This window comes from Elephantulus edwardii, unplaced genomic scaffold (genome assembly GCF_000299155.1).
Source record: "Elephantulus edwardii isolate Elephantulus edwardi_28Jun2011 unplaced genomic scaffold, EleEdw1.0 scaffold00193, whole genome shotgun sequence".
Lineage (NCBI taxonomy): Eukaryota > Metazoa > Chordata > Mammalia > Macroscelidea > Macroscelididae > Elephantulus > Elephantulus edwardii.
This window is the reverse complement of record NW_006399943.1, coordinates 2,151,521-2,173,840: the sequence shown is the minus strand read 5'-3', so window position 1 is coordinate 2,173,840 and position 22,320 is coordinate 2,151,521. Positions and strand designations below refer to the sequence as shown.

The 22,320-nt window shown below is 55.5% G+C and overlaps 1 protein-coding gene across 1 annotated transcript in view; it reads right to left on the bottom strand.

Annotated features, from left to right (window-relative positions):
- Window positions 1–15,992, bottom strand: part of PHACTR3 (phosphatase and actin regulator 3) — a 175,376-nt gene extending 159,384 nt beyond the window's left edge. Inside the window, exon 1 of the mRNA XM_006896924.1 lies at window positions 15,878–15,992. Coding sequence (XP_006896986.1) covers window positions 15,878–15,992 — 115 coding nt within the window. The remainder of the gene's footprint in view (window positions 1–15,877) is intronic.
- Between the last annotated feature and the right edge of the window lie 6,328 nt (window positions 15,993–22,320).

Here is a 22,320-nt window from a genome sequence, read left to right as displayed (position 1 = left end):
AAAAAAACAGAAATGTGCTTTGAAGCAGCAGTTTCAGACGTGGCATGTACGTCGGACTTGACAGTATCCAACACCAACAAAGCCCACCTCCCTCCACAGTCTGATAGCCAAGCCCAGCGGCGAGACCCGTCTTCGTTCTTGACTTCAAGTACCGTTGATTTCAATTCTTTTAGCAACCCCACATGACCGAGTAGAGCAGCTTCACAGGGCTCCCAGGCCGCAAGCTCTGCAAAGGTGCCCTGGTGGTGCAGTGGCTGGGCACTGTTAAAAGGTCGGTGGTTTGAACTCACCAGCTCCTCACTGATGTGACAGTCTACAGCGAGACTGTCCCACTGGGAACGGGAGAGCATTTGTCCCAGAGGGGCGCTGAGAGCAAGAAGCCACCCGACAACGAAGGGTTAATCTTTACAGAAGCAGATTTTGGTACTTTCTCCCAGTAAGCTCATGGACGGGCTCAAAGGACCAATCTTCCCCTTAGTAAGTGAATGCTTATAACCACTGCTCCACCAAGAATTCAGAGAGGTTGGTACCAAGAACTGTTTGGACAGAACAAAGTAAGGGAACACTGCATGGTTTAAAATCAGGAAAGTACATCAGAATGTGTCCTTTCACCACACCCATTTCAACCTGGAAACTGACCAAATCATTTGAGAAGCTGTATTCTAGAAAGAATGTGGCATCCAGGTAAGAGTCGTCTACAACGTGAGTCAGTTTCTACCCGAGTACTGATCCCTACACGCTGGTCCCCCGGCTCCTGTTTAATGACCACCTCTGACCTGGGCGTGGGACCAATGGCCATCTAATTCCTTATGCCAACTGACCAGGGAAGTAGCTTGCCAAAACCAACACAGCAAGAGAGCTGCTGTCCCAGGTGCTGACAGATGTGGTAGGAAACGAGTGTTTCAAGCATCAGGGTTTATCAACTGCCCCTCAGCAGAGCACTGGCCAGTCTCCTGTTAAAATCTACAGCCTCGGAAACCACGTTTGCAGGCAGAGCGGGTGACGTCGGTTCCCATGAAATCAGAATCAGCCCAAAGGCAGTGAGTGGGTTAAGGAGCCTGGAGATACAGGGTGGAGCTCAGATCCTAACCAAGGGGGTTCAGACCTGAGGGAGGCAGGCCAAGCAGTGTGCGTCCTTAAAGATCACAGCCCAGTGTAACTTTTCAGCTTGATGAATATCGCCCTCTCCATAGAGGGAAAGTATGGGCATGCCCTGCTGAGAACCGAACACAGCCAAGGCAAAACTCCACCCTGGAAACTCTCCTTGCGCCTACACAAAGCCCTGGTCAAATAGAAAAGGTGATCCCAGGAGGAGTTAGCCAAAGTATTTTAGAAAGTGCTGTTTACGTTTTCAGCTTTAAGGTATCTAAGAACAAGGCAATTTTAATTTTATTTTATCAGAAGTGATCAAGTATGATGAGACCTCTGAGGTAAAATTGTTATCCTATCCTTTCTAACCTCTTCCCATTTACTCAGAATGGACCATGTGCCTCTGTGTTGGGGTAACCAGTTATTTGCTCTTTTCTTCCTTTTTTAGAGAAAACAAAATGTTTTTGCCACGATTTTAGCCACATGAAACTCACTGATTTCTGGATCTGAAGCTCCAGTCTCTCAAAGTGCTATCAGTCAGTACTGGAGTCATCTTTACTATCTTATGTACAAAGCTTTTCTGACATTTTGTTCTTATCTGGGGTCGGACATGCACTGGCCACCCCATCTGGCTGTGAGTTCTCTCTGCAGCAGCCTGTAGACTGGCAGTGTGCTGATCTTTTAAAGCCCTTTCCCCACCCAAATTCTCCCTTTTTGGTAAGGTTTCTGTGAAGTCTGTTAGGTGCACATCCTGCAGCTTATTGGCTTAAATCGTACTCCCCCCCTTTGGTGTGGTCTCTCTTCAGGGCCAATTGGGAGAAGGAAACGAGTAGCGCAACTGTTCCAATACTGAAAATTGTCAAGATCACAGCCAGTACACCAAGGGGGCAGCTTTGCCGTCACCTGGAGCAGCAATCATTAGAAATGGACATCAACAACATAACTGGGATGGTTAGATGGACAGCGCTTGTGGTTTGATTTTTTTTAAAAAATCTCTAACATGATGGAATTGTGCCCAAGCAGCTCAACGGGTTTGTGACCAACTGCCAACCTAAAGGCTGGTAGTTTAAACTTACCCAGCCTGGCAGAACCATCTAAGAGTCATTTGGTAATGTGCTTCCTTAAAGATTAACTCAACCCCATGGTTACTCGGAGCTCCTGGGGCATGGTGGGTTAAGCCTTGTGATGCTGGTGGCCAGAGTCCACTAGCTGCTCCTCAAGAGGGGAGGAGTCTGCTCCCCACGATTTACGCCTCACAGGCCCACGGGGGCCATTCCCCTCACACCTCAACAGTCACCGAGTCAGAACAGCAATGGATTTGGTTGTGTCAAACAAGCCCAGTGTTACCAGTTTCCCAGCTGTGTCTGTTTTGGTCACATTCTCAGTATTTCAAACCTCATCATGCATCTCGACACTAAAGATACTATAGTTTAGCATGAACTTTTATAACTTTGGGGAAGCCAAAACATACGTATGACCCCCCCACCCCCACCCGTGTTGCACTATTTACTTCACTGCTGTCATCAGGAAGCAAACCTGTAAGACCTCTGAGGTGTGCTGGTCCTGGCCCCGCTAGTCCACACCCAGAGCCACAGTTTCCCTGCGGAGCCACCACTCCTCAGCTCAGACCCGAGTCCAAATGCGGCTGATCTCTGTGTAGGGGCAGCCTCGAGTCCAGCCAGCCAATCAGAATCCTCCATGCCCACACTATTAAATGGTTAGATGGCATGGGACCCAAGCAAGGTGATGCAGTACCCATGCTCGCCTGTCTGGTGGTGAACTGACTGTCTGCAGACAGCCAAGGTCAAGGAGACTGAGCATGGAACTTCCAGGAGCCACCCTACAGAGACAAGAGACCCAACAGAAGGTCCAGATAGCAGGGCTGACCACCTGGATGTCACCTTGCCTGTAATCAAGCACTGTGAGGTGACAAGTATAACAATCCCATAAAGCCCTCTTCCAAAGCACATGGATTGGGGGTGGTCTAATCCGTAACCAAAGCCAAGCAGGTCGAGTTCGGGGGAAGCTGCCAGGATCCAGGTCCACAAGGATGATACCAAGCACCCACAGGTCACGTCCGTGTTAAGGTGAAGTCCGCATCCACAGGAGAAAGGAGGGCAAGATGAAGTGAGACAGGAGGAGGAAGTGGGAGGACGGGAGTCAGTGTGAGGGCTGACCACAGCGGGAGGTGCGGCGAGGCAGAGCTGAACCCCAGATCTGACAAGTTAGGGGTCAGGGTATCCAGGCCCTGAGGCAGCCAGGAAGCAGAGTGTGGGGTCTGGAAGTGGTTTCTCCCCCAGAGAGTGGTGGATATAAAGAAAAAGATGGGACCAGGACCTGCATCCTCCTGCTGTGGCCCCAACATGAGCGCCACCACCAAGGCCGTCTGGGTTTAGAAAGATGGGATCTCTTTGCATTTTAAAGGCTTGGGGCAGTGGTCACATGAGCCCAGATGGGTGGACCTCATGAAGATGTCATTGGGGCAGGCGGCATCCCGTCCCACATCTCAGGTCAGACACACTGAGGGCGCCAGCAGCACGTGGGAAAGCACCACGCACAAGCAGGCCCTCGGGGAGGTTAGAGCTCAGCTGTAAACAGAAAGGCTGCATCTGAGCCTGCCAAGGAGGACCCTGGAGGAGAGGCCTGCTGCCCACTCCTACGAAGCCAACTGGGAAACCCAGGCCGTTCAACAGCGTCTCCGAGCTGGAATCAACACGGTGGCAGCCAACATCACGATGTGGCGCTTGTGTGCCGCTGAGTTGGAACCGACTCATACCTGACCCGTCAGTGCGTTTTCAGAGGCATTAAACTGCACAGGAGGAGACGGCCCATCTTTCTCCCACAGAGCAGCTGGTGGATTTGAACTATGTGCCTTTGACTGGCAGTGTAATTTACCACTAGGCCACCAGAATTCTCTGCCAACAGCATACAGTCCACACGACCTGGTGAATGTGATGCCGTCGGGCAGTGTGCTTGTGGGGGCCGCTCCCTGCTGGCGGCGCTGTGCTGGGACAGCAGCTGTTGCTAAGGGCAGAGGGGCAGGAGCAGCACGGAGCTCGTTTGACAATTTTCTTCGGAGTTGAAAATTATTCCAGCGTGAGGAGGTGTGAACATTTTAAAAACTCAGAATGTGTAAGTCTCACATCTACCATGAACAAGCTCCCAGCTCAGTCAGTACGTCCTCCAGCCTCCCTCTCCTCCAGCCCCTGGGCTCGTCACTGAGCTCAGAGTTCCTGGAGGCTCACATGGCTAACATACTCGGAGGCTACACAAAGGATGACTGCACCCTGAAAAAAGGCCTGGCACTCCACTTCCCAAAGACGTCGGCTCACTGCCGTCTATCCAGATGCGAGTCACGGCTGAGCCTCCACGGGGCTCCCAAGGTCATCAACCACACGCAAAGAGATGGTCCACCTTTACCCCACAGAGCAGCCGGTGGATATGAATGCCCAGAGACCCGGCCTTCGTGTCAGTCAGCAATGCAACCGCCTATGGACAAGGCCCAGAGCTGATGGCAGTCTCACCCTGACATATGTGGTCGTATGTGGTCAGGAGTCAGGGATGCTGGCCCTGAGCTACAGGCTGTCTTCCAGTCCGTGAGCCAGCAGGCGAGCGTGGCCATCCCTGCAGTCCCAGGTGACAAGGACCTGAGCCTCCAGAGGGCTCTGCGTTTTTGTGCATTTGCCCTGAGAACAGGCCCCTCTTTCTCCCTGGGCCTGAGGCCAGGACCTGCACACCATGCTCAGCCCCACTGCTCAGAGCAAAGGCCCATTCACACCACTTCTCAGAGCATCTCTGTGGCACTTGGGCAATGGTCTTGCTTCTCTGAGCTACCATTGGCTCTTCCAGTGTCCCCAGCCTGCCTCAATGGTGAGCTTGTCCCGAGGAGCACAAAGCCGCCTTTGCTGGTCCAGGAAGGGAACCACAGCTGAGCTGGGGTGGTTCCACTGCTGTAACTGGCCCCATTCTTCCCTCCGCTGGGGCGGACCTGCCAGGGCACACAGCTCTGCACTCCTAAGTGCTCTTGCCTGGCAAGTGCAGGGCGTCAATAGATCTGGGGAGGAGATGGGCCGACTGCAGTGTGGTCAAGTGCTCACAGGATCAGGGGTGCCGACAGGACCCTAAACGAGGGTTCCTCCTGGTGACCGAGCTAAGGTTAGTTCAGCAGGTGGAAAGACAGCCAGCATAGACGAAGTGGCTGCATGGAGGAGCTGGGCAGAGGTGTAGACACGGATGAGTGGATGGACGCATAGAGGGATCAGTAAGTGGATGAGTGGGTCAGTGGGCAGATGGGTGAGTGGACACGTGGGTGAGTGAATAGATGGGTGTACTGATAGAGTGGATGGACAGATGGGTGGCAGGATGGACAGAAGGATAAGTGGGTGGACAGACGAATGAGTGGAAGGATGGATGTATAGACACCTGTACAGGTGAGCTGGTGGGTGATGGACACATGAATGGAAGCACAGGTGGGGAAGTGGAGGGAGGCGAGGGCGGCGGAGGCGGGGGGAGAAATGGATGGGTGGATTCTAGGGGACTGAGTGGCTAGATGGACAGATAAGTGAATGGTCAGGATCCCTGATCCGGTGTAGCACCAGAAAAAGCCCAAGGGATGGGCAAGACTATCCCGCATGGCCTCAAGGCCAAGTGGACAACCCGATGTACTCAAGGTGTTTCTCTAGTCCACGCCCCAGCTTCCCCAATGCCTGTTCAGCATCGCCTCTTGGCTGTCTCCAAGACTGCACGTCATGCTTTGCCCCCCACGTCCTGGTTCCCTCCTAGCCTTTCCCATCTGGTCACCCCATCGCACACCTGGAGACTTGCCCAGTCAGTGCCCCCCTCGCATCCCTGCATCCTGTGAAGTCCTGCATTCCCGCCCCCCATCACCACCATCTGCTCCCTTCCTCCACCCACTGGTCCCTGAGCAGCAGTAGTGATCCTCCCCAGACCCGCATCTGAGCACCCCGTCTTAGCGTCAATGGCTCCTCACTGCTTATAGGGCCAAGAGGTAATGTCTCACGTGGCCTTCACTGAGGGACACCCCACAGACAGGCCCCCCCTTGCTGCTTCACTCAGGAAGAAACCGAGGCATCCACAGAGAACTTGCTGACGCCTCCCACGTTCCAGGCTGGGATGTGTGAGCAAAGACAGGCCTGACCCTGGCTCCCTGCCCACCCAGAGGACGTTCCAGAAGTCCACACACACCATGACTCAACCCCTCTGTGACTTCAGACAAAAATAAACACAGTAACTCAATGAAGGTTAGTGCTGGGAAGGCAGATGGTGAAGGTGACCTTAGCAACCGGCTGAGTGTCAGACCGTGTACATTGCAGGTATAGACGCCCTGGTACAAGGCCCCCCAAGGTCTTCACCTGTGCGTTCCCAGGGACCCTCACTCACAGCAAGCATCACTATGACACAACCTGATCTTCTCCAGACCGGTACCCACACACATCATCGAGCGTGTCCACTGAGGGAATGAGGAAGGCAAGTCAGAAGGCCCAGCTAAGAAATTAGGGACAGAAAGCGAGCATGAGGGCCTGCTACACTGTGTCCCACTGGAGCTTACGCACACGTGCTGACCAACATTTAGCGAGACAGGTAGAGGGTCAGCGAAGGAAGACCCTCAATGCGATGGGCTGATGCAGTATCTGCAGCAATGGCCTCATGTGTCAGGACCACAAAGACGGTACAGGATAGAGCAGCGCTCAGATCGGTTCATGGGGTCTCTGGGGGTCACACTTGACTCTACGGTGTGTAACAAGCATTTGTTAAAACCCAGGATTATGAGACAACCAGCACCTAACATCAAAGGGGTATTAACACTGAAATACAACAAAGAGCTAAGGTGTTTTTCAGAAGACAGGACTGGGTGAGACCAAGTCACACACACGAACAGCAAAGTCACCTGACCAAGCAGCAACCTATTGGTGTCGTCAAAGGAGATTGGACTCAAAGGCCACAGTAACTACATGTATCAATATCCCATAATGAGTCCTGCCACCACTTCCCAGCCTCCTTTATACCCCATTTCATCTTGACGCTGTGTGGACACGCAGGAGGGGGACGTGCTGCAGCCGTCCGACCCAAGGATGAAGAGACCATGTTTCCTGCACTCAAGACCACCGTCCTGTGAGATGTGACCTGAGAAACTGAGCCGTCACTACTGGAGACACAGTGTCCTCCCAGCCATGGGGGGGTCTCCTACTGGACTGCCTTGTTAGGTACCATCAAGACAGAACTTACCCACAGCTGACCCTCCAGGGGGTTTTCAGAGGCAGTTAATTGCACAGGAAGAGATAGGCCAACCTTCTCCCATGGAGCGGCTGGTGGACTCAAACCATGTGCCTTTGAGATTGCAGAGCAGTTTCTTACCACTTCTCTAATCAATCTATGTACCTTTCCTGTTTTGCCTTTCCTTCTGGCCGAGCTCTGGCTTTCTAGTTCTTTAAAATCCATCCCTGAGTCGCAGGGTCAACCAACTTAGAACCCGCTCACAAGACACCCTCCAGCCCTGTCATCACAGCAGCATCTTCCCCTCACAGAACTCTGTTCGCAGCAGCTCACTAGTCGAGGCCAACTCACAACACCCCAAAGGGAATGAGCGGTGTGCTGTGGAATCGGAACCAACTCCTAGCTGACCCTCCAGCGCGTTTTCAGAGGCAGAACACTGCACAGGCGGAGACTGCCCATCTTTCTCCAGAGAAGCAGCTGGTGGATTTGAACCATGTGCCTCTGGGTTGACAGAGCAACTCCTTACCACCAGGGCATGAGAGCTCCTGACAGCGCAGAAGGCAGCACCGGCAGAGATTGTGAGGCTGTGAATCTTCCCAGAAGCCAGCTGCTACATTTTCTCCCGCAGGGCAAGTGGGTTAGACCTTGTCCAGGGTGGACGGCTTTAACCACTACACCATCAGGGTGCCCTGCACACTGAACTAAACCCACAGCCGGCAAGTCGGTTCTGCCCGTGGGCCCCTCCAGGTTTCCGAGGCTGCAGACGCTAGCAAGAGATGCCTGTCGTCAGTTCACAGGGGAGCTGGTGGTTTAGAACCAGACTTCCGGTTAGTGGCAGCCACGTGCCTTAACCTTTGAGTCCCCAGCACGCAAAGCTGCATGGCCTAGTGTGTGCCAGTCCCACAGTCCTACGCTGCGTCACGATCCCCTTCAATGCATGCCCTGGTTTAACAGTGTGAAGCCATCTCTCGTTTTCTGCACAAAAAGCTTAAGCCACCGTTCATTGTACATGGTGCCCTGGCAATCCATCCCCTACACGTGGGCACAATCCCACGCAGGGAGAGGGTGTGTCATCTTCACGAGGTCCCTATCGGGGTAGGATGTGTCTTAAGCCGTTCACGTGTGGGACCTGTCACCACCCACACTTTCTGCCTGACAGGTCTCTCGGGAAGGCGCTGCGTGCCTGTAGGATCTGTCTGGTGAGGCCCTTTAAAACCACATTAATGTGGAGAAACAGGCTGCACCCCTCAATCCAAGCAGCAGAGCCCTCCAGGACAGAGGCTGCATCAAAATCTCTATTACCTCAAAAAAAGGAACATGACCCTCATGTCAGCACGGCCTCCATGACCGGAAACACGAGGCACTTGAACAGTCAATGCGGCCCACCGTCCAGCCCAGCAGCTCGCCGTCCGCCACCCGGCCCACCCTCCTGTGTGGGGCGCCTGGGCCCCTGTAGGTGGGAAGCTGCAGTCTTGTGTCAGTTGTGTTGTGGTTGTCAGTGCCAGGGAGTCACCAGAAGGTAGCAGCTGAAAACTTAACTGCTTGTGTCACCAGGGCTCCTTGTCATTAAGTCGACGAGATCACGTCCAAGGGGGACAATCGATGTAGAGGAGGGTGATGTGACGGAGGGGCCTGAGGGTGGACACAGCCTCTCATGGGCCTGGACAGTCGGATGCCCAAGCCTGCGTGGGGTCAGGACCCAACCCCCTTCTGTAACAAACCGGGACATCTTCATCGTTAGGACAAAAATCTCCTCAGCAACAGTTGTGATTTTTAATAACCCTGAGGCGGCTGACAAGGTAATTGCTGCCTAACTCCGAGACTAATTAAGACATGGAGATGTGGTACGAGGGGTGAGGGGGTGGCGCCCTGAGTGCAGACCCCGGAGCCAGGCCACACTCAGGGAACGGAAGCAGGAGCAGCCCCGGCTCTGGGGAGGGCCGGCCCCCAGTCCATCGATCTACCAGCCTGCTGGGAGGCAGAACTGGGGGACAAACAGTAAAACACAAGATCAGAAGAGCCGAGACGTGCAAACCAGGACGTGCAAAACCACGGTCCAACGCCACGCTGAGAGGCCAGTGTGAGCCCCAGCGGGTGGCTGGGTGCCACGTCCACACCCGTGACCAAGCGAAGCTGGTCCTCACGCTTCCGAGTGTAAAACTGGACAGACGCATTCCGGACGCTTCAATCACTGCACCACCAGGTTCCTTTTGTAACCGTCCGAGGAGGATGGTACTGAGTCCCCCCAGCCCCGAGATGCTAGGAATAGGATGAATGGGGCTAAGTGGGGACAGGGGTCCCAGGGTGGATGGGCGGGTCTCTGGAGGAGGCAACTCTGAGATCTGAGCAAAGGAGAAGCCAGCAAGACCCAAAACCCTGAGCTCAGAAACCAGCCAGCAAATAACCAACTTCACCACAGTGGGGTGTGAGACACTGGACGCCCGTGAGCTGGGGCTCCCCGGCATGACCTTGGTCCCTGACCCTCCGAGAGGATGCGGTCACAGCCCCCATTCAGTGGGAACTCTCGGCATGTTCCCTCCGACAGCTTCCTGCCTTGTACAGGTTTACCGAGTCCCAGCAATTCATCCAGCTGAGTTACACGGGCACATCGCCTTGGGAGCCCTGGTTACGTGCTGTTTGTGAAAAAGGCCAGAGATGTGAATCCAGCTGAGGGGAAAGCTAGGCAGCCGCATCCCATCACCACCTACAACGCAGTCACTGGGTGCAGCACCAAGACTGCTGGTGGGGCCGCTCGGCTTCGGGGTTCAATACACCAGGACATTGGTGGCCCAACACCTCAGCACTCAACTGCTAAGCACAGGGTCGGTAGTTCTAACCCCCGCACGGTTCTGTGGGAGGACAGGCCTGTGGATGTGCTCCCATAAATGTTTAGAGTTCCAGAGGCCATTGTGCGAGAATCAACCAACCCCACAGCGTTCACCAACCAGACACGAGCCCTGTGGGAGCAGAACCCAGCAATACCGTCCTGCTGCCCCAGGTCCCTGAGGCCTCCATCATTCTGTAACTTGTCAGAATGCTAACAGCAAGGCTGGAGGTTAGAATCCACCACCTGCTAGCAGAGGAAGCGGGGCAGCCTCCACCTGGAGAGATTTACAGTCAGAGACCGGGCAGACGGACACTGGGCATTGGAGCTGACCTCACTGCAGCGGGTTTAGGTTTCAAGTATCACTCAGTTTACTGGAAAAACCCTCGTTTTCCTTCTCTGCGGGTTTTGCCCTACTTGGGGGGTGTCTGCTCACAGGTTTGGCTGAACTGTTGTCACTGGGGCACTAGGTCACACAGGATTTGAATGGGTAGACCAGGCATGCTACAGGCCCCTACTGTGTGCAACATGGCCTCACCACCAGAAAGCCCCCCAGTACCAGTCGTCCGAGAACCACAAATCCGCTTCTGCCCGGCCCTGTTCAGCCCACGTGTGCTCTGTGCAAACCTCTGGACACTCCTGCCAGGCCCTGAGACTGTGGGGTGTCCCGAGTTTCCCTGGAGGGAAAAGGCCACAAAAAACAGCACCCAGGTGCCTCCCCATGGCCAGTGCCCAGAGCTCAGGCCTCCGGAGGGGCCCTGGTGGGGCGGTGGCCACAGCTTCCAGCTGCTAATTAAAGAGTGTGGTTCCAACCCACCAGTTGTTGCCCCTGAAGCAGCTGAGGTGACGCTTCCCTAAAGACGGCAGGTTTGGAGGCAGGAAGGCCCTACAGGGTCAGAGGCACAGTCGACCTGGGGCAGGACGAGGCTCAAGAGGCTCCAACTCTACAGCAATGAAAAGTTCATCTTTAAAAAACACTGCTGTCAATTCCCTTTCCCCTCACAGAGCCCCTTCAAGCTACGGGACAGCCGCACGGGCCCCCAGCGGGCATCTCTGCCGGAGCAACTGCTGGGTTCTAACCACCCACCTTCCACGTCAGGAATTCAGCTTATCCTCCCCAAACACACAAGCATAAAGGTGTAATGTGTAAACTCTGCCAAGATATCCTGTGACCCCTTAACGCCACCACAGCCTTGACCCCATAGATGGACAACGCCCTGGAGTGTCCTCGAACACCTTTGCTCTCACTAGGGAAAGCTGGTGGCCTCGTGGTAAGAAGCTGTACAGTAGTCCCAAAGGCACACAGTTTGAATCCACCAGTCGGCTCTGCTGAAGGATAATCAATCCCCTCGTGTTCAATTTACAGCCTCTGAAAACCCGCTGGAGGGTCAGCTGTGGGTCGGTTCTGACTCAATGTGGCGCTACAGCAACAGTAGGGGACAAAAGAGGCTCCCAGCACCATCAAGAAATGGCCTGCCAGGAGCAGAAGACATCCTTTCGGACGAGCCCCTGCACCGGAAGCTCCAGGACTCTGGAAGGCCAGGACACAGGGAGGCCTGCGGGACACCAGGCCTGCAGGGAAGGGAGCAGCACCTCCCTCCAGCTCACACCAGCCCTGGCCCTCAAGCTGACCCCCAATTGTGGACTTCCAGCTTCCTGAACCGTGAGAGGATAAATTACTGTTCAAACCACTCACTGCGGCCCGTTACAGTAGCATTCGCCCAATGCTCACAACCACACTGCCACCAGGGTCCCTTCCAAGGAACCAGAGACAAGCCCCCGAGGTAACTTCTGAGCCAAGAGGATGGATGACCTCAGGTGTGACCACGTCCAGGAAAGACCATCAATCGGCGGATGCAACTTGATAGCTGGTCAAGAAGGATGTGCCCCTGTGACCAGCCCTCCCTGGCTAAGCCGTCCCCCAGAGAACATGCATAGGAGGTCCATGCACTTCCATCTGGAACCCTTGCAGCCTCACCTGGGAGAGCTGAAAACGCAACCACTGGAATGATGCCAGCCAGAAACCCCAGACAGGATGCACCTGGGAGAGCCGAGAACGAAACTACTAGAAGGATGCCACCCAGAAACTCCAGACAGGATGCATTTAAAGTACTAAGGAACAAGGATGCCAACATAAAGACTGAGGTGCGCCTGACCCACGCCGTCGTCTCTTCAACTGCTTCCCACGCATCGAAAGCTGGACTACGAATAAGCTAAAGAAGAGTTGATGCCTTTTAACCGCGGTGTTGGCAACAGCACTCAGCATCCATGCACTTCCAAAATGGTTTTGGAAGAAATACAACCAGAATGCTTCTTAGAGGCAAAGGTGGTAAAACCCTCACACCTTTTGGACCATGTTGTCAGAAGAGGCTAATCCTGGGGAAAGCACGAGGGTTGGAGTGTGTGGGGTCCAACAAGGAGATAGAGGGACAGTGACAGGAACAATGGTGAGAGCAGGACAGAGATTGTGAGGGGAGGACGGCACAGGAGAGGGCGAGCTTCACACACGACGCTCACAGGGCTGCTGGGAGCAGCAGTGGCCTCAATGGCACCTGACAACGACGCAGGTGACCAGTGACTGGCAGGAACAACGGCTCAAGCCTGAAACCAGCTATGAGGCCGGCACAGGGCTGGACACACGGGGTGAGTTAGTGCTGTAGAGACGGTACCCCACAACTAACAGTTCCTGGCAGGGGGGCTGTTAGGTGTCGTCAAGTACGACTCATCCTGACCCCATGAACAGCAGCTCTGAACCCCGTCCTAGCTTGTATCCTCTATGTGACACGCTCCAACCCATTGCTGCAGTCACCGTCAACCCACTTCACTGAGGGTCTTCCTCTCATCAGCCCTCCATCTGTCCAACATCAATCTCCAAGGAAGAGCTTCTTCAGCCACATGCCCAAGGATGTGAGGTGAAGCTTCCCTGGCTACACCTTCTCCAAGACATAGCCACTGTTCTTTTGGTGGCCCTGGCATGTTTTGTACTTTCCTCCAACACCACAGCTCAAAACCATCAATAATCCTTCCATTATCCTTATTCACTGTGAACTCACAGATGCATATCAAGTGACTGAAAAGACCATGGGCTGAAGCAGGTGCACCTTAGTCCTCAAACTGACAGCATTGCTCCTCAATAATTTGGAGATGTCCCAGACTACAGGCTTCCCCAGTACAACGTCTCCTGATCTAAGTGCCGGTACCTGGATGGTACACATGGTTAACTGGATGGACTGCAAGAGATACACTGGGCTCCTTTAGAAGATATGACATTTCTGGGAAAATCCACCATTGAAAACCCTAGGGAAGACAGCTTTACTGACCCACACGGGGTCACTCGATTCAGCCGGACAGCATCGGGCTTTGGGAAGGAAAGAATGAAGGCGACAGAGACGTGGCTAGTCTTCAAAGACCCCGTGCTGGGTCCAGGAGCTGAACGCCACAGCGAGGGATGCCTGCCTTTCTCTGCGCTATTTCACAGCACATTTAAATATAGGTATGTGCACATGCACAGAAAGGTGGCCTTCATGGCAATCAGAAGCTAGTAACAGCAGAAACTTCTAGGGATTGAGTGTAGCGAAGTATTCCCCGCAGCTTTTCTGTAACCCTAGAATTACTCTGAATTCAGGCTCCTTTTAAACTCATTTGGGGGCAAGGGGTAAGGGCAGGCCTGGGTTGGTTTCTAAGCTCTCAGCGCCCCTGAAGGGGTGGCTCTTCCAGGTCCATTACCTGACTCACCTTTCAGTCAGGAGCCCTGGGGGAGCAGAGGTTAAATACTCCACTGTTTCCCAAAAGGTTGGTAGTTCAAATCCACCAGCTGCTGCTCCATTCCAGAAACATGTGGTGGTCAGGTTTCATAAAGATTGGGAACCCCACGGGGCAGCTCCACTGTACCTTTAGGGTCAGTGTGTCAGACACAACCCCACAGGCTGGCAAAGGGAGAGGAGCGAGGAGGGAGCCTCCTCAACGCAGGAGAAAGTGCTCCAGCAGGAGCCGGGATGGTACTGGCAGGAGACCTGATCGGAAAGCCCTGAGCAGCACAAAGCAGGAGAGGATCCTGCCAGACTGAGGGTCCAGACTCCTTCAGACCAGCTACGTGGATTTTAGAGACTTTTCACAAAGCTCAGTTCACTCTGGGTCGGAAGGGAGTCCTCCGTCAACAGCAGGAATCAAGCACCTGAAAACACTAGCCTGTCCACCCGCCCAGCTTCAGGCGCCCAAGCCGAGTGTGGATTCTCTACTTCTCTTCCTCCCAGAATGTCTGTCTAACATGGTCCAGAAATATCTCACCACTCAGTCGGTGTGCTTCCGCAAGGCCCTGCCCGTCAGACTCAGCCATGCCTGAGGCTCTGCCCTCCCCACCTGCACCCCTTGGGTTTCAGGCTAGCCACCTGGACCAGAGATCCCCCCTCAAGCCACCATCCTCTGTGGCGTAACTTCATCATCAGCATCCATGCCTTCCCCCCCCCCCCAACTGCCCAGATCTGTTCCCACCCACAGAGACATGGAGACATCACCCAGCAGCCAGCCAAAAGGAGAAATCCTCATTTCCATTTCAAGTTTCCTTCCTTTTACTGCCAGGGAGACAAAGAGCTGGGAAGCGGCTCGTGAGAAGCCATTCAACTCTCACAATTGGAACAAGTGTGTGCACGCTATCTTCCATCTCAGTGCACCCACGGCTTAACCCCCATTTCTAATAAAAGGGCTCATATTAAAGGGGTTAAGGACAGCATAGGCACCCTCCCTCTTCCCGAAACTCCAAGGAAATCAGCAGGGCCCCAGGTTCAGGATAGACAGAGGTTCTCTCCCTCTTGGGGCCGATACCCCAGTTCTGAGATGATAAACAGTTAAGACTGTACCATCTTCGTCGGGAATGAGTTTATTGTTTAAAAACCTGCAGCCATTCTCTGCACCCACAGTGCAGGCATCCCTCCTCTGGAGCCGGCCTCTCCCCGCCCACCCCCTAGGGCAGCTGGCCGGCTGCACACCTCCAAGTGGATGCTACCCAGGATCCAGGTCACCTCTGGGGGCTCTCGGAACACAGAGCCAGCCTCGGAGCTGGGCACCAGGGCACCACATTTGGGTTTCTTTTGCTTCCCCACCCCCTCCCAGTGCAGACTTCTGCGAGTGAAGTGGAAATTACCTTCTGGTGAAGGCTTTAACGATCACACTGCTTCCCGAGTCTCCATGGAGACCAGCGAGCAGCCCACCCCCTCCGCTTTATTAGGCCTCGCTTCCTCCCGGGAGGGGAAAGTCATCAATCAGGCCTCACACGCCTTTGTGACCGCCCCATCACCTCGAGTCCCCTCCGCCCCGGGGTGGGGTGGGGTGCGCCTGGCCGAGAAGTGCAGGGACCTGGGGGCGCCGCCCACCTGGCCTCCACCCGCGGCTCTGCCCGGAGCACCTGTCCTCCTGCGGCCGCCCAGGTGTGCCCGGCCACACCGCTGGCACCCCCAGGAACACCCCCTGCCTGGGCGGGGACGCCCACCCGGCCCCGCGCTCCGGGAGGGAGGAGCAGGGCAGAGGTGGGCACCGGTCAGCGCGCCTCTGCCCTGGCTGCCCGCACCACGCGCCCCTCCGAGGGCAGGGGGCCAGCCTGTGGCCCGCTTCCCCCAACAAAGACTCCGGTGCCGCCAGAGGGGATCGGGGAGGCGCCAGCGGCCATGGGGGTCCCCCCTTGCTCCCCAACGCCGACCCCCTCAGCGCCTGTGCCCCCCGATGCGCCCCCATTACCTGGGTTGTCACTGGCTTCCGCGGAGGTGGCCAAGGAGTCGGTGAGGACGCTGGGGTCACTCTGTGAGCGGCCCCGCGACACGAGGCAGCCGCTGCCGTCCTCGGAGTCGGCCATGGCCGGCAGGGCCCCTCGCGGAGCCGCGGGGAATCAGCGCATCGAAGGTCAAGGCGAGGGGCTGGATCCGAGGGGAGTCTTGTTAAAAAGCGAATAAAAAAGCGCCGGGAAGAGGCTGGGGGGCGGCTCCGGACCACAGACAATAGCGTCGTGGGCCGCGGCCAGGCGCACCCGGCGCCAACCTCGCTTTGTTATTTATCCGTGTTTATTCCCATCCTTCAGTCCATATTCCAGGGGGGGGAAAAAAAAAAGTTGAACCAGGAAATAAAAACTTTCTGGTCAGTATATATTGCGTGCTTGGAGCAGGGAGTGATGTCCAAAAGAATCTGGGGACGCGCCCTCCCCCCACCCCACCCCCCACCCCCCCGGAAAAAAAGGGAAAAGCAAGAATCTTTGCTCTTGCAATTGCTTTAATCTGAAAGCTGTTCTTGGAGCATCTGTTGGAAAACATTAGGATTCTCCCATCATGCCGCGCGAGAGGAGCATGACGTCACTGGAGAGGGGAGTGCAAAGGGGGCGGTGATGGGGAGGGGTCTCCTATACCTGGCCTGCTAGCTGCCTGGGCTGGACCCCTGGTTCTCAGCTGCCCCCATCCCCTATGAGCCTCACTCAGGAAACACGCAGCCCTCCTGGGTCAACTCCCCCGTCCTCCAGAGGCTGGGAGGAGAGTCTGGGGCTGGCCCCTCCCCTAGAGGCAGGCCCCAATTTCTCAGCGGGGACAGGCAGCCAGTTCCTCCTTCCAGCCCCTCCTATCGCCAGTGAGCCCCTCCCCGACTACAGGGGACCACCTGGAGCTTCAGGTCCCACCTGGTCTGGAGTCACCCCTCCCGGGGCTCAGCCCCCACCCTCTCACAGGAGGCCCAAGTGCCCCCAGGGAGGCTTCCCCGAGTTTAACAGGCCCAAAGGTGATACTCCGAAGGGCTGCCACTTCAGGAGGTGTCCTCAGAGGTGCTAATGAGCCAATTCTCACAACAGTAGATTTCCAGGAGGGACCAGGTAAACATACAGGCCAAACTCAGGAAACAAAGTGCACACAAGAGGGAAGGGCCGGGGGCCCCTGAGGTCACAGGACATCTCAGCTTAGGGGCAGGGGCAGCGAGAGAGCCTGGAGGAAACGAGCTGGGTCCGAGGTGGACCACTTGCAGGCTGTCATCCTCACTAGGTCCTCCAGGGCTGGGCGCTCCTCACTGCCCAGCTGGTGATGGCAGAGACGGCAATGCCTGCTCCGCCTGTTCCTTTCTTGCCTGTTCTACCAGAAGCTAGAGCTGCGGTCAGGGTGGGGGACCCTGCTGGAAAGGCTAGAGGAAACTCAGCGCAGAAACGGGAGAAGTGGACCCTCACTCCTCAGGTGCCCCACATCCGGGCAACCCCCGCCATTGAAGAAAGCATTCATTCATTCATCTCATAGGGAGACCAGTCCACGCTGGGCACCAGGACTCAACATGAAGACCAAGTGCCAGGCAAGTGACCAGGCTGGGGAGGACAGTCCCTAGGGCACCAACAGATGTACAGTCACAGCAAACAGTCACCACCAGAAAAGCAGGATACACTGTACTGGGTCCGTCACCCAGAATCAATCCAACAGTGTGCTCTGGCGCAAGGTGGCCAGCTCTGGGCTGAGGGCAGCACTGTTTCCCCTCACAATGGCCGAAGGGGTGGGTGGCACTGATACCCCTTAGGGGTGAATGAGAATGCAACCCTGGGCAGGGACCCCAGGAAGGACAGGAGCCAAGCTTCTAGAAAGTGCTTGTTCCAGAAATACAGGTGAAGAATGAAGGGCAGAACCCAGGAACAATCCAGACACCAACAGATGAAAGGATGCAGTGGGGCCAAGCTGCACGCGGACGGACAGGTTCCTCTGGCCATGGTACTGGGTCAAACCAGGCACACCCATTCTGATCAGATAGCCCAAAGCTGCCTCTTGAGTTTAGGGTGCTGAAACCCCGTGTGGTGGCTGTCAGGAACGGCCCAAAGCAGGACACTTCATCACATCTTCCCAGAGGTACAAACACATAGCAGATGGCCAGCAGAGGGGGTCCCGAGACTGACAGGGGCCTCAAAGTATATGCAGAAATTCCCTTATCACAGACCACTTAGGGACCCATCCCATTCCCATCTCTAAACGCGGTTCCATCCACACAGCACAGAATGTGGAGCGGGGTCCACCGGCAGGGCCTCCCGGATCACACTGCGTGCCAAGGGTCGCACATGCGCCTATCCAGTCCCCCTAATAGGCACAACATGCAAGGTGCTTCCGAGGCGGAGGACACATGGACGTGCATGACTGCAAAGGGAGGTGGTCACCTTAACAGAGGAGCCTCGTGGGCGAGGCCAGGGGTCAGGGTACCCTGTGGTCCTGATGAAGCCTGAAAGGCAAGACAAAACCACCAAAAAATCCCCACTCATTGCCATCAAGTCGGGCACTGCCCCCCTGGTTTTCTGAGGCATGAACTGCACAGGAGACAACTTCCCATCTTTCTCCAGTGGAGCTGCTGGTGGATTCAAACCAGTGACACTCCCTGCGACCGGTGTCACACAGACAAGAGGGAACGCAGCAACTGCCGTCAGCGCACGAACCTTGTGTATGGCACCCCAACCCCCACAGAACTCCCCCCAGCATTCTCCTGTCTTTAATTGCTGTAGAAGGTGAAGGTCAGGATTGTCTCAGCAAAGTGTGGAATGGGGGGTTGAACCACTCACCTGTGTATCGGAGCCAAATGACTTATGCCCCCCCCAATCCAGAAGTTAAGGTGCTGGAGACAGGACGTGAGTGACAATGGACAGTGCAGGGAGGCAGCCCTAAGAGTCCACCATCGTAGCCTGGCTGGGCAGCACGGGCCAGAATGCCACACAGGAAGACTAGTGGGCAGGAGGTGCGGGGGGAGGGCATCCAGGCAGGAGGAAGTGGGTGCAGCGGCCAGGCAGGAGGTAAGGTACAGACAGGAGAACGTGGGGGTGCCGCGGCAGGTGGGGCCACAGCCAGGCAGGTGTGAGGGGGCCTCAGCCAGGCAGGAGGAGGTGGGGTGAGCCGACAGAGGTGGTGGTCAGGGCTGCAGTGAGGTGGGCAGGTGTGGCCCACTGTGCCCCAGGAGCAGCCCTCACAGTGTGTGTGGTGGGGTAGCTGTTGAATGAGGAGCTGAGAGGGGTGGAGGATGACACCAGAGCTGGGTTTTCAAAGACTAACTGGACCTGGGGACGGGCGTCAAGATAACTGTCCAGCCTGGAATTGACTGGGGTGTTAGAGGGTCATCTCCTGGGTTAGAGGAGGTCAGGACAGGCCGTGGGACAGCAGAGCTGTTCCCAGGTAACGTCACTCGAGGCTCCAGAAGCTAGTCCATCGGGAAAGGAGTGTTGAGCAGCTGTGGTCTTGGGGGTCAGATGCCCCTTTCCCACCCGTAACACCCCCATACCTTGTCACAGCTCCTACGGGAAAGGCTGATGGAGATGTACCCACTCGCATGGAGTCCTGGTCCCCCAGCTTCTGCAGCCCCCACCACAATCCACACCCTCAGATCAACCACAGGGCCCAGACACCAGGACACGAGAGATGGGCAGAGGGGGGCCAGGGTGGAGGGGTCACTAAGGCACTGGGTCCCCCATGTCCAAGGTGATGGACAGAGGGTCCGAGGTGGTTTGTTTCCCTTTCTGGGACCTTAGGGTTGTGAGGTGGGGGGAGTACCCTCCACTCTCCGTGAGACTAATCCCCAAGAACGCACGCTCAGGCCTCGCTACCTAGATGAACACGCTAGGGAACCAACCCAGGAGGGACAAGAAGGTAAACACCGCATGGGAACTTGGGGCAGAAGAGGAGGGAAAGAACACCTGACAAGAGCAGGTCTACAAGAGGGCCGCCGCGCCCTCTGCTGGCCACTGGGGCGCTCACGGCCAGAGCCCCCAGAGCTCAGTGTCCAGCCCCAGCCCTGCAGGGCCTCCAAGCCTGTCGCCCTGACTAAAGCATCTTTTTGGAGAAGCAGCTGGTGGGTTAGAAGGGCTCATCTCATGGTGAGACGCTTTCACCACACCCCCTTCAGAGCACTTCACTACAGGGTCCTCAACACGTTCTTGGGTGACCCAATTCCAAATCACTACAACCCCATGTGATTGCAAAAACCCACCTACAGAGTACAAGTCAGAACTTCATGAAAACAAACCAAGTCTTTCTCCCACAGGGCCGTTCAGGGGGTTTGAACTACCAACCTTTCAACTAGCAAGAGAGTGCTTGACTGCTGTACTACCAGAGCTTCTGTGTTAGCTACTATCAACGCAAAATCTCTGCTGCCAAGGTCACCTGCCTCTTGACGTTTTGCTTGCCCTAGTGCCCCGGGCATGACCGGGGGTGGGGGGGGGCAGCAGGGAAGATGGTGGCCGCCAACAACAGTATTACAGAGCAGTGAAGGGGTCCAAAGTGAGGGTGGCTGTCGGGACCGGCAGTCTCCACCCCGGCCAGATTCACGCTAGAAACCACACATCTTCCAATGACCTTGAATTTGGTTTTGAGTCCCCATCTGGGTGCTGTGGCTGGAGGCCTTTTTGACCCCAGTGATGTAACAGGGTCAGATTTCAAGGAATAGGACAGGTGATGGACAGAAGCTTCCGGTCATCACTGCCGGCACAGTCTGCAGCCCTGGCAGCCCATCGTCTGTGGATGCCAGGTGGGGCCTGAGCCACAGGTGAGGAGGAAGTGGCCAAGGAAGTGGTTCCCCCACCCTCCCTCCCACTTGTAAAGGGCTGAACATCCTTGATATTTGACCTCCAAGAGATGGGCCTTCTACTCAGCTGTGTGCGGACCTTGTGTTAGAAATTGAACATACCTGGTATGGGAAATACCATCCTGTGATAGCTACTTTGCAAATGGGGAAACTGAGGCCAGAGTGTTTCAGTATTAACCAGCACCACAACTCGAAGCCAGTGTCAGAATTAGGATTCGCACTCAGATCCCGCATGTCAGAGCCCTACGTTACATGCCTGCAAGCGTCCTCACCAGCACAGGCAGGGACTCGGATTTTTCCAATTTACCCAGAAAAGCCGGAAGGTGGTGAGGAGGAAGAGCGGAGAGTGACGGAGACGTCAGGACTTCGTATGTTTGCAGCGCCATAAAGCTCACGCGGTACAGTCACTCCAAAAATACGGGGGCTCCTCCTCACCGCCACCCAGAGCAAAGACGGGGAAAACCAGACACAGTGGAAACAATTAGCCCGAAGGACGGAGCGCACAGAGGGGCTACACCAACCCCACCAATCCCCGTCTCCACAATCCTGAGACCAGAAGCCATGGTGCCCACCTACCACTGCCAATGGCTCTACAGGGAGCCCGTCAGAAAGTCCTGGGTAGAACTCACTGACGCCAGGTCAGAAGAGACTCAGAGCCAACCCTCCAGCGGGCTTCGCAAGGGAAGGGGATTGCCCATCGTCCTCCCTTGCAGACACTGGTGGGTCTGAACCCCAGGGAGATGCCACCTTGGGGTAAATGACAGCTTTGTACAGACTAAACCGTCAGAGCTCCCTGGTCCTGGGCACAGCAGGAAAAAAAGGAATGAAGCTCAGAATCAAAGTCCACGCTTAGTGGTTGGAAATGAACTGACAGGATCCCCTCAAGATGGCCCTTAGACACCCTTCAAGTCTGAAACCAGGCCTGCCCTGTGGCTCGGCTGTCCGCACACAGGTCTGTGAGGCGACACCTTTAGATCAAGGACTCAGTCTACAGGTAGCACGTGCACGAGGACAAAGTTCAGAAGGCAGGGATCCTGAGCGTGAGTGGAAACAGGACACACCAGGACGAAGGAGGATGGGTGCTGTTGCTGTTGCAATTACCATCATTGGGATGAAACGCGTGTAAACTGTTGAATGGAAAACGGACTTTATCTTCAAACTTTCACCCAAATCATAGTACAAAACTGAAAACATCATTTAGAGGCCGGCATGTTCTACCAGGAAGCCAAGGCCCAAAAGGGTGTACCTTGAAGGTCCCACATCTAAGTCCTGGGACAGGAGGTGGTGCCTCCTTCTCTCACCAGCTCGGCTGAGTCTCCATGCCCTGGAACTGCCTGTCTCTACAAGCCTGAATACACGAGCTGCTCCTCAGAGCAAGATAGCCAGCCTCTCCCCATCCCCAGCTTCGGAACCCCAATGGAGGGTCGCTCGGCGTCAGGACCTACTTGACAGTGAGTTTGACCGAGAATCCTTAAGATCTGGCAATCCATCATCTAAGCCACAACATCTCAGCTCCAATCACTTGAGAGGAACAGGAGGACATGGGATTGGTTCATCACCTCTGCGACCTACTGCCTGCTTCACCGAGGACCCAGGAGAGCCAGAAGATGCTTGGCTAC